This window comes from Anomaloglossus baeobatrachus, chromosome 11 (assembly GCF_048569485.1).
Source record: "Anomaloglossus baeobatrachus isolate aAnoBae1 chromosome 11, aAnoBae1.hap1, whole genome shotgun sequence".
Classification (NCBI taxonomy): domain Eukaryota; kingdom Metazoa; phylum Chordata; class Amphibia; order Anura; family Aromobatidae; genus Anomaloglossus; species Anomaloglossus baeobatrachus.
In genome coordinates this window covers 158,485,568-158,498,962 of record NC_134363.1, presented here as the reverse complement: position 1 = coordinate 158,498,962, position 13,395 = coordinate 158,485,568, and the positions used below count along the sequence as shown (strand labels likewise).

Sequence of the window (13,395 nt, the reverse complement as noted above, 5' to 3'; positions counted from 1 at the left end):
ATTGGTTGTCCCCTGTTGGAGCATATCACACTAGTTTAGCTCTATAGTGGGACATTCACATTACTTTTTGGTCTGGTGTTGATGACGCTGAGTGACAATATTCTGTCTGTTGAGTGGCATGCTACTTCTTGTATATACACTTATCCTTGAAGGCTGCACTTACACAGCATCCGTCTAATCAGTGATACCACATCAGCTAGTTGTGTGTTGCAAAACTCAGCACGTCTCCGGTGTTGTTCATTTAGGTGAACGTTACCCGTTCCCCCCTTTTCTGTAAATGATGGTGCCATAGATACACACAGTACAATTTGGTCCCATCATTTCTAGGTTTTAATGGTGTTTGGATCACAGTTTGTATATCTATTTTAAATAACCCAATTAAAGGTTAAGTTTTAATATCACATGTTGCTATATCTATACTAATTGTACATGTTGGAATTCTTTTCTAATACCTACTGGTTCTGAATTGGTGCTATATTCAAACTATGTATTGTTAAAGGAGTTTGTCTTGATATACACACTACCCACAAAAAGTTAGGTATATTTGGCTTTTGGGTGACGTTTACGTAAAACGTAAAAAGTTCACGCTACAATGAGATTTCATCATGAAAGTTGGGCATTAAGTAGAATCATGCAATGGTGATTTCCTCATCTCAAACAACTGATTGAAACTAAAGCCAACACCAGTGGTGGGTATACCCCCCAAAATGTCAGTGTTTCAATAACTTGTCATGTGGTCTTGAGCATCAATTACAGCTGACGACGACGTCTCATACTGGTCACAAGTGGAGTTATTGTCTGAGGAGGCATGGCATCCCACTCTTCTTGAAGGGCGTCCCTCAGGTCATTGAGGTTCTGAGCACAGAGTTATGGCCTCTACACAGCGACTCAGCTAATACCATAGGTTTTCTATAGGATTCAGGTCTGGAGAAAGTGCAGCCGCTCCATTTGAGGTCTCCCAGTCTTCATCAGCCGTTCACTAATGATGCAACCTCAATGAGCAGCAGCATTGTTGTCCATGAAGATGAAATGAGGCCGGTGTTGTTAATGCACAGGCACAATAAGGACTGGATTAATGATGTAATTCAAGAAGTAGGGGCTTGTCACTGTACCAATCACAGAGTGTAGAGCAGTTCTGTATTGACTATACACACCGGCCAACTCCGTAACACCACCAACATAGACTAGTCTGGTGACAACAGTACCTGATACAGAGTGCTCTCTTTGATATCTCCAGCATAGTTGGCGGCCATCATTCCTGCTCAGCATAAATCGACTTTCATAAGTTAACAGCATTGAGGTCCACTGGTCCCTCATCCTTGGTAGCGGTCAGATACCCTTGCAGGTTGTCTACCACTCAGAGCACGCTCATGTAAACTGTTTCAAATGGTCTGATGTGACACTTGGTTGCCTCTCACCTCTCTTAAATGTGCCTAGACTTATTAATGGTAAGGATAGAGTAGATGAGGGTAGAGTTGGTCATGCAGCAGTATAGCGGCCTGAGGGTTACTGCATGTTGTAAGCTTGTTGGAAGAGGTAGGTCTTCAGGTTCCTTTTGAAGGTTTCCATGGTAGGCGAGAGTCTGATATGTTTGAGTAGAGAGTTTCAGAACATGGAGGAGGCACAGGAGAAATCTTGTATGAGATTGTGGGAAGAGGACATAAGAGGGGAGTAGAGAAGGAAATCTTGTGAGGATCGAACGTTGCATGTAGGCAAGTATCGAGAGACTAGGTCACAGATGTATGTGGAGGACACAGGTTGTGGATGACTTTTTACGTCATGGTTAGGGTTTTGAACTGGAGTCTTTGGGCAATGGGAAGCCAGTGAAGGGATTGGCAAAGTTGAGAGGCCAAGGAATACTTTGCGGACAGATGGATTGGTTAAGCAGCAGTGTTTAGGATAAATTGGAGGGGTGCAAGAGTGTTAGAAGGGAGGCCACAGAGTAGGAGATTGCAGAATCTTGGTTAAGGAATATACAGATCCGGGAATTATTTTTGAGTTGGAGTTGGCAAGAGGTGGAAAGGAAAGGGCTTGGATATGTGACTGAAAGGAGAGACCAGAGTCAAGGGTTACCCCGAGGCAGCGAGCTATGCAGAACTGAGGAGAGTGAGCAGCCATTGACTATGATGGATAGGTCTGTTGAGGGTGGTTGAGTGAAATGGGGGAAAGAGGATGGTTTTTGTTTTGTCCACATTAAGTTTTAGAAATAGAGAGGAGAAAAAGTATGAAATAGCAGACATACATTGTAGGAATCTGGTTAGTAAGGACGTGATATCCAATCCAGAGAAAGGTAGATCTGAGTATCATCAGCATAGACATGATACTAAAAGCCTAAGACTATAAGCTGTCACAGGCTGAAGGTGTAGATTAAATAGACGAGGGTCCAAGAATGGAATCTTGAGAGACACTGACAGATAGGGGGCGAGATGAGGAGGTGGTGTGTGAGTGGGAGACGCTGAATGTCTGGTCGGTTAGGTATGAAGAGATCCAAGATAGGGCTAAGTCTGTGATACCAAGAGATGAGAGAATCTGTAGTAGAAGGTCATGGTTCACTGTATCGATGGCAGAGGACAGGTCCAGGAGGAGGAAGACGTAGTTTCACTTGGCTTTGGCAGTTAGTTGGTCATTGGTGACTTTCTTTAGGGTAGTTTCAGTTTAATGAGTTGAGTGGCATTCATAATCAGATTCCGAAGGGCAATGTTCATAATGAAGCACTCATATGAGATGTAACCAAAGGATGTTAAATTCTCTGCCTTTCTGTGGCTCTTTCAGTCTCTCCATATCTGTACTGCAACCTGCTGGTGACACTGACACCCTAAGCTCGGTGGCCACTTTCATCTGAACATTCCGTGTGAAGCCTCGCAATGGTGCGGTACTGCTAATCAATTGTTAGGTGTAGTCTTAGTCTCATGATGTCAAACTGTAAACAGCGTGATGAAGAGGACGGTTTAAATACCAACTCAAAATGAGCCCCGAACGTTTTTGGGCAATTCATGGATCAAACACCTGCTGTGAATTTTGTCATTAAGCTCCTTAGCAAGTTGTACAAAAATATACTAAAACATTCAACGGTTGGACATGCGCATAGAAAGGTTAGAGAAGGTCACATTAACCTGAAAAGGTCAGAGTGCGTTTTAGGATCATCCTGAAATTTCACCTGAAAGCCAAATATCCCTAACTTTTTGTGAATAGTGTATACGTTTTTGGTATGTTATTAAAAATAATAAATGGGCATACTCTTCTTCCAGTGCCCTTGCAGATCCACCACATGATCACTTTGCAGGTCTCTGGAAGAGGTGTCACCGAACCATTGCAATCTGTGATTGGCTGCAGCAGTCAGGTGACTAGAGGAGCAGGTCATTGGAGAAACATCCCTTCTAGCCACCTAACCACTTCAATGACTTCTGAAACATCGGTGCCAGATTTCAAAGGCCTCCAAACCAGCCCGTGTTGGCTTTGTGGAGTGCTGGAAAGTGAGCATATTGCATATTGTAATTTATCTCCACATATAAAAAAAAAAAAATAATATTCATACATATATATTTTACTGTCGGGCAACCTCAAAGCTCGGCTCTGTTCAGTCACCAGCCACAAATGGAAAAGATTAGCAAGAGATTAACCGATGTGTTCTCAGAAGGATTTCTAGGAGATTGACAGTTTCAGGATCATGCTACAGACTAACAAGCAGGGAGGACAGCTATATTCTGGTTTACTTTTATCATAGCCCTCCGTGCACCAGAAAGGAATGAGAGTCAACTGCAAGAGAATCAGATCTGTTACATTTTTCCCGTTTCTGGGACCCCCAAGATATGAATTCCATGTATTATTGAGAGTGCTTCCAAAACGGACACCGGCAACTCAATCTGATTCTATTTTCGAGGGCAAGACATAAAGCTGCCATCACCTCCGCTCCATCCAAGACTTCTAAGGGCCTTATCATGTTTTATAGGCTGTGGCATCTTATCTGGCTTTTAATGTGTGATCCGCCTATACACTGCCGAGAGGCCAGAGCAGAGATTTATTCTGCCAGGTGTATCCAAGTGTCCTTATAAACAGGAACAGCTGCTCCTGACCGTCCCTTTTATTGGTAAGTTATAGATGACGTCTTTTCTGTGAAATGTAATTTATGGATACCTTACACCAGTGAAAGGAGGCCGCTTTAATGTCTTACCACTTCATCTTCCGTCCAGCACTTCTCTATCAGTTTGGGAACCGGCTTCTTCACCAAACGTTGCAACGCCTTACCGGCATCGTAGTTACTTTCATGTAGCTAGAAAAAAAACACAAATATGGAGCAGAGTTACTCAAGACCCTGTACTGAATGCACACATTTTTGTCCAATGTTTTACAGTTAAAATATAAGTGGAGGAGACTGGTGAGGTCAGTGCACTAAGAAAAGCATTTGATAAATGTAGCGGCCAGCATGGGGCCATTCAGGGCACTACCCGAAGTTGTAAACTGCAAAAGGTCAGTACACCAACTATTGGAGGAATCCCCTCTGCTGGACGTAATAAACTGTGTCCAGACATGGGATCCAATCCATCATGTATTTTTCCTCTGATCACAGTAGAGATCTTCTTGTCTTGAAGATGTAGGTCAGCGGCATCAAAGCTGGAAATGTACAATAGCGCATAGAAGGCAGCTTGTAGAAGCTGAGCCCTGCAAACAAGAAGCCATAAGCCACCACTTCTGCTTTAAATACCCAGACAGGATAGGTTTCTAGCACCTTATAGCAGCAGCTTACAGACAGGAATTTTATTTTTCAAGCACCCCCCTTACACCACCCTGTGCTCCAGACACAGCCAAGCTCCAGTGGCCAAAAACAGAGCAGTCAACCAGCCTCCTCTATGGAGTCGGATGACAGCTCACAAAGGGAAAGTAAACACCAATATGTAGACTGCTGGGTAAACAGCAAGCAGAGTTAAGGCCACGTCTCACTAAGCGACATCGCTAGCGCCATCGCTGCTGAGTCACGTTTTTTGTGACGCAACAGCGATCTTGCTAGCGATGTCGCTGTGTGTGACATCCAGCAACAACCTGGCCCCTGCTGTGAGGTCGCCGGTCGTTGCTGAATGTCCTGGACCATTTTTTGGTCGTTGCTATCCCGCTGTGAAGCACACATCGCTGTGTTTGACAGCGAGAGAGCAACGATCTGAATGTGCAGGGAGCCGGGGATTCTGCAGACGCTGGTAACCAAGGTACACATCAGGTAACCAAGCAAAGGTTTTGCTTGCTTACCTAATATTTACCTTGGTTACCAGTGTCCGCAGCTTCTAGAAGCAGGCTCCCTACTCCCTTGCACACGTAGCCAAGGTACACATCGGGTAACTATAAGCAAAGCACTTTGCTTAGTAACCCGATGTGTACCATGGTTATGAAGCACAGCGTCGTTACATAGGTCGCTGGTGGCTTATCTCTGATCGCTGTGGAGATCTGCCTGCTTGACAGCTCAGCAGCAACCATGTAGAGACGCTCCAGCGATCCCTGCCAGGTCAGATCGCTGGAGCGTCGCTTAGTGTGACGGTACCTTTATACTCCTGATATACTGGCACCTGGGGCTCTGTAAAGTTTGGACCTCTGAACCTATGTCCTCTATCCAAAACGATAAAGCAATTAGTTTGCTCTATTCATCAGATTTGACATAACTGCACACCTGGTGACAGATGGATCCAGGATATCGAGTCATGGTGAGAAGATGCTTCATACATTAAATTGACATCCTATTAATTGAAACTATGCATCTGATCTATAAGTATATTAAAAAATGGCGGAACTGAAGTGTGACCACCGCCACCTGCAGATGCCCAGCTATATAGAAACCTGAGTGCACAGATTGACCCTGCACCGAACAGGTACATTCATGTAGAAAATGCCATCTGCAGCCAGTGTGATCTCACAATTTCCTTTTCTTAGTGACACAGCTGGAAGGTTCCTTGGTTTCATAATGAACTCCATTCCCCGTCTCTCACATCTCAACACGGCGCTGCATTCTAATTTATATCTTCAATTACAGTGCATATTCTGTGGAAACCTTTCCTGTTTCTCAGCTGAATGGGGGAAGGAGAAGGCGGCTCTGGCAACAGACGCTGCTATAATGAGTCATTACATTGCCAGTTCCACACAGTATAAAAGGGGATTCGGATCTCCGTAGCATCACGGATATCAGATAGAAGTGTCCATATTTCAAGATTTAGTCAATCCTTACTAATAAATACTAAAAAAAAAAATATATATATATATATATATATATATATATATATATATATATATATATATATAAAAATTACATTTCACAATTTGGAGGGAAAAGAAATGGAAGAAACAAAAAGTGAATTCTGTATCTGTGCAGGCAGGCGCTTTGATCCTTTATCATATAACAATGGGGCTGTGACAAATGGGCTATCAAAATATTAGTATAGTGTTGATTTAAGAGCGTGGGCAACTGTCCATTTCTTCCAGCTCTAAATGACTTTTTTTTTTTGCTATGTGATATTATATTTACTGCATACAGATAATGCTGGGGAACAATTTTGAACATCATTTTTAATAGAGTTCATGCTGATTTTAATTTTAAAACTGCGGCTAGTTTTCTTCTATTATGTCATGATGGTCCTCCACAGCTTATCTTAATGCAATTACCCTAGGCTGGATCAAGGGTACCATTAGTGCTCTCCTATTGGCCGAGAGCGACCCGCCCTGGTGTGGGGAGGGGTTGGAGGACCTTGGCGACTGGAAGCAGGTGATCTGTCTAGGCTAGGGGTGGGCAATTCATTTTCCTAAGGGCCACATAAGAGCTCGTTACTGGTGTGGAGGCTAAACCAATAGGCTAAAATTAATTCTTCTCAATATTCATCTGAACATTAATTATAATTATTTTATATTAATATTCATTGTATCATTTAATATTGAGCATAATTAAAGAGGCTCTTTAATTAAACTCCTTCTGATTCCATGTTTCCAGCTGGTAACATAATAAAGCCTATACTCGTCTCCCGTACCAACGCCCTTCCAGCAGTGTCCGGGCTCGCAGAGACAAAAGCTGTTGCTGATTGGACGCAGGGAGCATTGCTGGGGAGCCATAGTAGTGGACATCTTATATACCATAAGAGCCCACACACAGCACCCCACATGCAGTATGATCCTCCATATAACTTTAGCCCCCGACATAGCTCCCTCTATTACTTATGAGCCCACAGAGAGACCCTTATATACAGTAGGCGCACCCACATGAACCCTCTATATACAGTGTGAGCCCACACAGCCTCCTAAATATAGTATAAGCCCCCACACAGCTTCCTAAATACAGCAGGAGGTCCCATATAGCCTCCTAAATACAGCATGAGCCCTCATACAGCCTCCTATATACATGAGCCCCAAAGACTCTCATACATTGAGCAACCACATAGCCTCTTATATACATGAGCCCCACAAAGATTCATACATTATGAGCACCCACATAGCATCTTATATACATTATGAGCCCCTACATAGCTTCTTATATACATTATGAGCCCCCACATAGCCTTCTATATACATGAGCCCCACATAGCCTTCATATAGCCTTCTATATGCATGAGCCCCACAGTCTCCTGTATACAGGAGCCCAACATAGCCTTCTATATACATTTTGATCCCCCACAGTCTCCTATATACATTAGGGCCCCACATAGCCCCCTACATACATTATGTGCTCATACATATATAAAAAAATAAAAACACACCACATACTCCACTCTGTCCAGTTCCCCCGGCGCTCTGCTGTACTTACTGACAAAGGTCAAAAACGCAGATTGGTGCAAGAAGGTGCTAGTAGCCACCAATTTATTCATTGCTATCCACATCCTGTGGATAGTGGTGACATCAGGGAGCATTGGTGGTCGGGCAGCGGATGGCATAGTGCAATCTGCGGTCTAATTATTTTAACCCTTCAGCTGTGTCGGTCCGTGGGTCGGCTGTGACTTGTGGGCCACACTTTGCCCAGCTGCTCTATATAGTGAAACATATTCCGAAAGTCTGTATACAAGGGATTAGCAGAATTTATTTTTTTATCTACACATTTCTACTTCTCGTTGTAAGTACCTGTATGGCTATGTGCGCACACAGCTTGTTTTGACGCTGCATTTTTGGACGATAAAAATGCACAAAAAACGCACCCGCGGCAAAAACGCACCGGTAAAAACACATGCGTTTTTTGGCTGCGTTTTTCCAATGAATTGAATGGGGGGAAAGCGCAGAAAAACGCAGGAAAGAATTGACATGTCCATTTTTTTAAGCTCAAAAACGCAGCTTAAAAAAAAAAAAAAAAAAGTTGTGTGTGGACAGCAAAAATGAAAACTCAGACTTTGCTGGGGAAGCAAAGTCATGCAGTTTTGAGCACAAAAACGCACCTGAAAAACGCGCAAAAATACCTCGAAATATGCACTGTGCGCACATAGCCTTACAGCCCTGATTCCTTTTCTTAAATCTGTGGCCGTTTCACCATTGCCAGTCAAAGGACGATCATCAGCCTATTGTGCAGATTTCAATGTAAAACGTGGTGATCGATACGTTTTGGACCCCTCACAAGGTGTGGAATCAGTGTGTGGAGACTTTACAGATGTGGATGAAGGGAACACATGAGAAGATGCTATTTGGTATACTTATGATGAGAGCCAAGAGATCATTCCAGTAACTGTTACTTTTGCACAGTGAAAACAAAGATACCACAAAAATAATAAATATAAAACAGTATCCTAGCCTACCATCAGCTATACATCCCGAGCCTCATTCAGCTGAAATCCAGTGCCAGTTTATCTTGAACTACCGCCTTTTCAAGAACAGCATTATTTGTGAAAAACAAAACGACCGCAATGATGAAGATGTTGAAACTGAAGATGTTTCCATTCGTAAGGGATGTGACCAGCAGGAGTTGCACAATGTGGCACGAGATTTGGAACTATTGAAAAAGACTTCAGCATCAAAACTGCATGAGAAAAACTTGCTTGAAAAAAGGAACAAAAGGTATCCTACTTTCGATCCAGAAAAAGTGCATTTCTGCAATAGTCTAAGTGACAGTGGCTTTGTGTTTTACAATAGCATACATGGCTTGAGGAATTGGGAATTCCAATCTAGAACGCAAATGAATGGAGAATGTCCATCGATAGCTCAAAGGGGAGCTTAAAGGGATTGTCCAGTCTAAATCCACAAGTCTGCAGTCATATATAGAGTGACCGCAGACTTATGGATTTAGACAGAACAACCACCCTTTGAAAGTGTGTCCTCCTCCACAATGGCTATTTATTTGGTACAGTCCCAATTGGCTATTCATTTTCTCTTTGTGAAGAATACAGAGTTCATAAAGACAGTCAATGAGTTGCTGCACAACCACAGTAGAATCATCTGGACTGATCTTACAATGGCATGCTTATGTCTTGGTCGGCAATGTGCCTACACCAAGTATCCTTACATTCTGTGCATGTGGGACAGGAGATCCCGTGACAAGTATTGGGTGGAGAGGAATGGATAAGGGGTCTCATGAAGCAATTCATTAAAGCCATAGTGTAACACATACTGTAGAACCGGACTGCAGAGACAGTCCATTGGGTTTACTTTACATTTCTTCAATTTTAGCCGTTGATTACTTTACATTCTAAATGGTGATGAGGACACATTACACCGTCGTACACAGAACCGAGGTTGTCAACTACTTAGATTATACTGGTTGTTGCCCTTCTTAATGGAGATTCTTCCCTGCGAATTTCAGAGAGAAGCGGCAGTCTACCGGGACGACTTGCTTCCATCATCGACTTACCCTTATATTTAGAAGAGTTCATTTTACATGGTGGCCGCCCACATTCTTATCCAGACATGTAAAGGGATACGCCACACCACAAATAGCAAGACACAAGGACACGCTGAAAGACCCAGCTACATTCCCACTGATCACCACATCTTATCAGCTCCATGGATGCCCCCTCTCCGTCCTCTGCATTACCACGTCTGTGCAAAAACATTAAATCACTGCGCTACCGCTGCTCATAGCAGGTGCTGCTGTTATTGCAGAAATAAAGCCCTGGATTGTCAAGCCTGATTTATAGCAGGGAAGGAAACCTTATTGAATCTCCATAATAATAAATGACACTGCTCATCCAGGGCTCCTGCACATCTCCCAGCACGGCATATAAAAAAAAAAAAAAAGACAATAATGAGGAAGACCATGCGAAGAATTTCACTAGTATTATAGCGCCGACACATACAGCAAAGGAGTACAGAGAACACATTCTTTATATCAGTGCCTTGGGCTTAAAATTTAACATCCTCATATTACGTCCAACAAAACCTGAGATGCGTGCTTAGATTGTGAGGATGCTAATAGGCTATGTGCACACGGGGGTATTCTCCAAAAAATGCAAAAAAAAAAAATCACTTAGAAAATATACGACACTCATCAATAGGGTTCAAAGTAACACATCAGGCAAAAAATGATTTAATATCTTGATGGAAAAAAAAACAACACAAAGAGGGAGCGTATCCTGAAGTGGTTTACACTTGTAAAAAAAAAAAAAAATTCAACAAAAATCAGTTGTTGACGTCGGCCTTGAGGGGGCATGCTGGAGACAGGCGATGCTAATTCATTAAGAGGAGCAATTAATCAAGGAGCGCCTGACGAGTTGCGTGCAGCTTATCATAAATCTTATCATAAATCTTACTCCAGTTGGGAATGGAGTAAGATTTGTGGTGTGAGGAACGTGGCTGCTAGTCATGAATTTGACATGTGACTTCCTCGTCTCGCCCTCTGTCGGTGCTGGGTGAAAATGGCGTGAGCATGCCATAAGTTGTAAAGTTTTAGCATATCCTCGCGTTGTGCCACAATCTTTTCACACTTTTTACATCAGAATCTGGCTTTATACAGCAGCATTAACTCTGTGCTGGTTACTGCTAATTGCGAAGCCACAACCTTTATATGTACCAATGCAGCACGATAATTGCATATTCTGCAACGTGTCTCATTACTCACACATTAATTTCAGGCTTTAGTAATGAAGCAAAAAAACATGACAGTGCCAATCCTCAAAAGGAAAAATCCACATCTTGATTAATATCGCCAAAAGCATCACATGACTCTTCCTAATCTTCCAAAACAAAAACAAAAAATCTTGTAGGAGTAATTCATCAATGCCATCAGCCGTAATTGTGGTACACAGTGTCCTGAAAGAGCTTTTTCCAAGTACGTCCAAGATGTGTAAGAAAAGCTCAGTAATAGGAAAGGGTAGCTGGGATGTACAGACTTAACTGGGAGCCAACAGCCATGAGGATTTCCACCAAACATGAACATATCCTGTACTGTCTCATCATAGGAGGCCAGCAACCTGCAAGTCTAAAGGCCGGTTTACACGCTGCGATATCGTTACCGATATCGCTAGCGAGCGTACCCGTCCCCATAGTTTGTGCGACACAGGCAAATCGCTGCCCGTGGCGCACAAAATCGCGCGGACCCGTCACACTACTTACCTGCCTAGCGACGTTGCTGTGACCGGCGAACCGCCTCCTTTCTAAGGGGGCAGTTCGTTCGGCGTCAAAGCGACGTCACACAGCGGCCGGCCAATAGAAGCGGAGGGGCGGAGATGAGTGGCCATAACATCCCGCCCACCTTCTCCCTTCATCATTGCCGGTGGAGGCAGGTAAGGTGAGGTTCCTCGCTCCTGCGGTGTCACACATAGCGATGTGTGCTGCCACAGGAACGACGAACTAAATCGTATGCGCAGCAGCAACAATAATTGGGAATAGGGGGGCATATCACCGATTAGAGATTTTGCACGTTTTTGCGACGATGTAAAATCGCTCATAGGTGTCACACGCAACGACATCGCTAAAGCGGCCGGATGTACATCACAAATTCCATGACCCCAACGAGATCGCTTGAGCGATGTCGTAACGTGTAAAGCGGCCTTAAGTTGTAATTCCACCATGATGTCTGAGGGTTGTCTGTACCAACTTACTGGGAACAAGGTAAAACTACACACAAGTGACCACAACATACAGTTATTATCTGCAGAGCGAAAACATAGGTATGTAGCCACACAATTTAGCAGGGAGCAGAAGGGGAAAAAAACATTTACCCCAGCAAAAAGCTTCTTCAGAGAGGAAGAGGACGGAAATTCTATTGCCACCTATTGCAAGTAGCAATCCTAAGCGTCAATATTGACCAAAACCAGAAACTCCTCCAATCTATGATGAGCATATTGAATGATATACGAGCCCAAGTGGAACTTGTCATAACTTCTGTTCCCATCACACGGCTGAAAATCACTGATAGTACCTCCTCAATGAATTCAGAAGGTTTTCAAGGCACAAAGATAATACTGCATGCACATCCTCCATTTAATATAGTGTGAATAACTGGGCTGATGGCCCAACCAAAAAAAATAAATAATCTGACTTTAGATATAAATTATGGCAAATTTAAGAAACTGAATAAAGTATAAGTGCAGCAGGTTTGTGCATTGCACAACTGACAATTGATGATACTTAATATATACATTATGTAACGGGGATGCGCACAACCCATACTCACTGTGTTAAGTGCGTTGAGTGTGGTATCATCCCGAGAAGCAGCTACACAGCCATCTTCTGTAGATCCGCCGTCACACATCCCTGCAAAGGCAGCCATGCTCCTGTCCGAAAAGATACACATTATGCTGGTTACCCTCAAATAGTGAGAAAAATAAAGTATAATGACAGTCCTTCAGTCCTGCACAGAAGCATCGTGTCCACTTGTTGCATAGAGAACTATTAACGGGTGTCACATTCTACTGCTGGTTAAAGAAATCAATGGAACAAAAAAAATAATATATGCAATTTGATCTTTTTGCAGCAGATGCATGGTTGTCTGAAATTCCCATCCAGATGAAGTTTTCCCAAAACTTTCTATAAACAAATCTGCCTCACGTGACTATAGAATACTAGAAAAATGCTCCAGGAAAATAGATCGGTAAGAGCGCTCTCCGTTTCCAATGGCAATGAAGTAGTGGGATAAGAGGGAGCAATATCCCAGAATTCAATAAAAATAATTAAAATTAATACAATGGATTTTGGCTGTGACCCAGCCTTATTCAGGTCCCACATTTCTAAAAGTCCCATCCAGATGAAGTTTGGCCAAAAACGTCTACAAAACAAATCTGTCTCGTGTGATTATACCATGCCACGAAAATGTTAAAGTGAATGTTTCACCTGGCCGCCCTGAGATACATTAGCAGATCACAGTCATTGACACCAGGCATCCACACCAGCTCTTCATGCTGAGTGATGGGATCGCGGTCAGGAGAAGGGAAAGGTTGCAGGTCAGGAAGCTTGGCCTGTGGAGTACAGTATGAGATTAGACATCGTCAATGATAAATTAGACAGAAACTAACAGTC

The 13,395-nt window shown here is 43.1% G+C and overlaps 1 protein-coding gene across 5 annotated transcripts in view; it reads right to left on the bottom strand.

Annotated features, from left to right (window-relative positions):
* Window positions 1-13,395, bottom strand: part of RERE (arginine-glutamic acid dipeptide repeats) — a 432,422-nt gene that overhangs the window by 55,204 nt on the left and 363,823 nt on the right. For all 5 annotated transcript variants that reach the window (XM_075328175.1, XM_075328174.1, XM_075328176.1 and 2 more), the window contains 3 exons: window positions 13,210-13,334; window positions 12,554-12,653; window positions 4,172-4,270 (listed from right to left, as the gene is read on the bottom strand). In XM_075328175.1, the coding sequence (XP_075184290.1) occupies window positions 4,172-4,270; window positions 12,554-12,653; window positions 13,210-13,334 (324 nt within the window). The remainder of the gene's footprint in view (window positions 1-4,171; window positions 4,271-12,553; window positions 12,654-13,209; window positions 13,335-13,395) is intronic.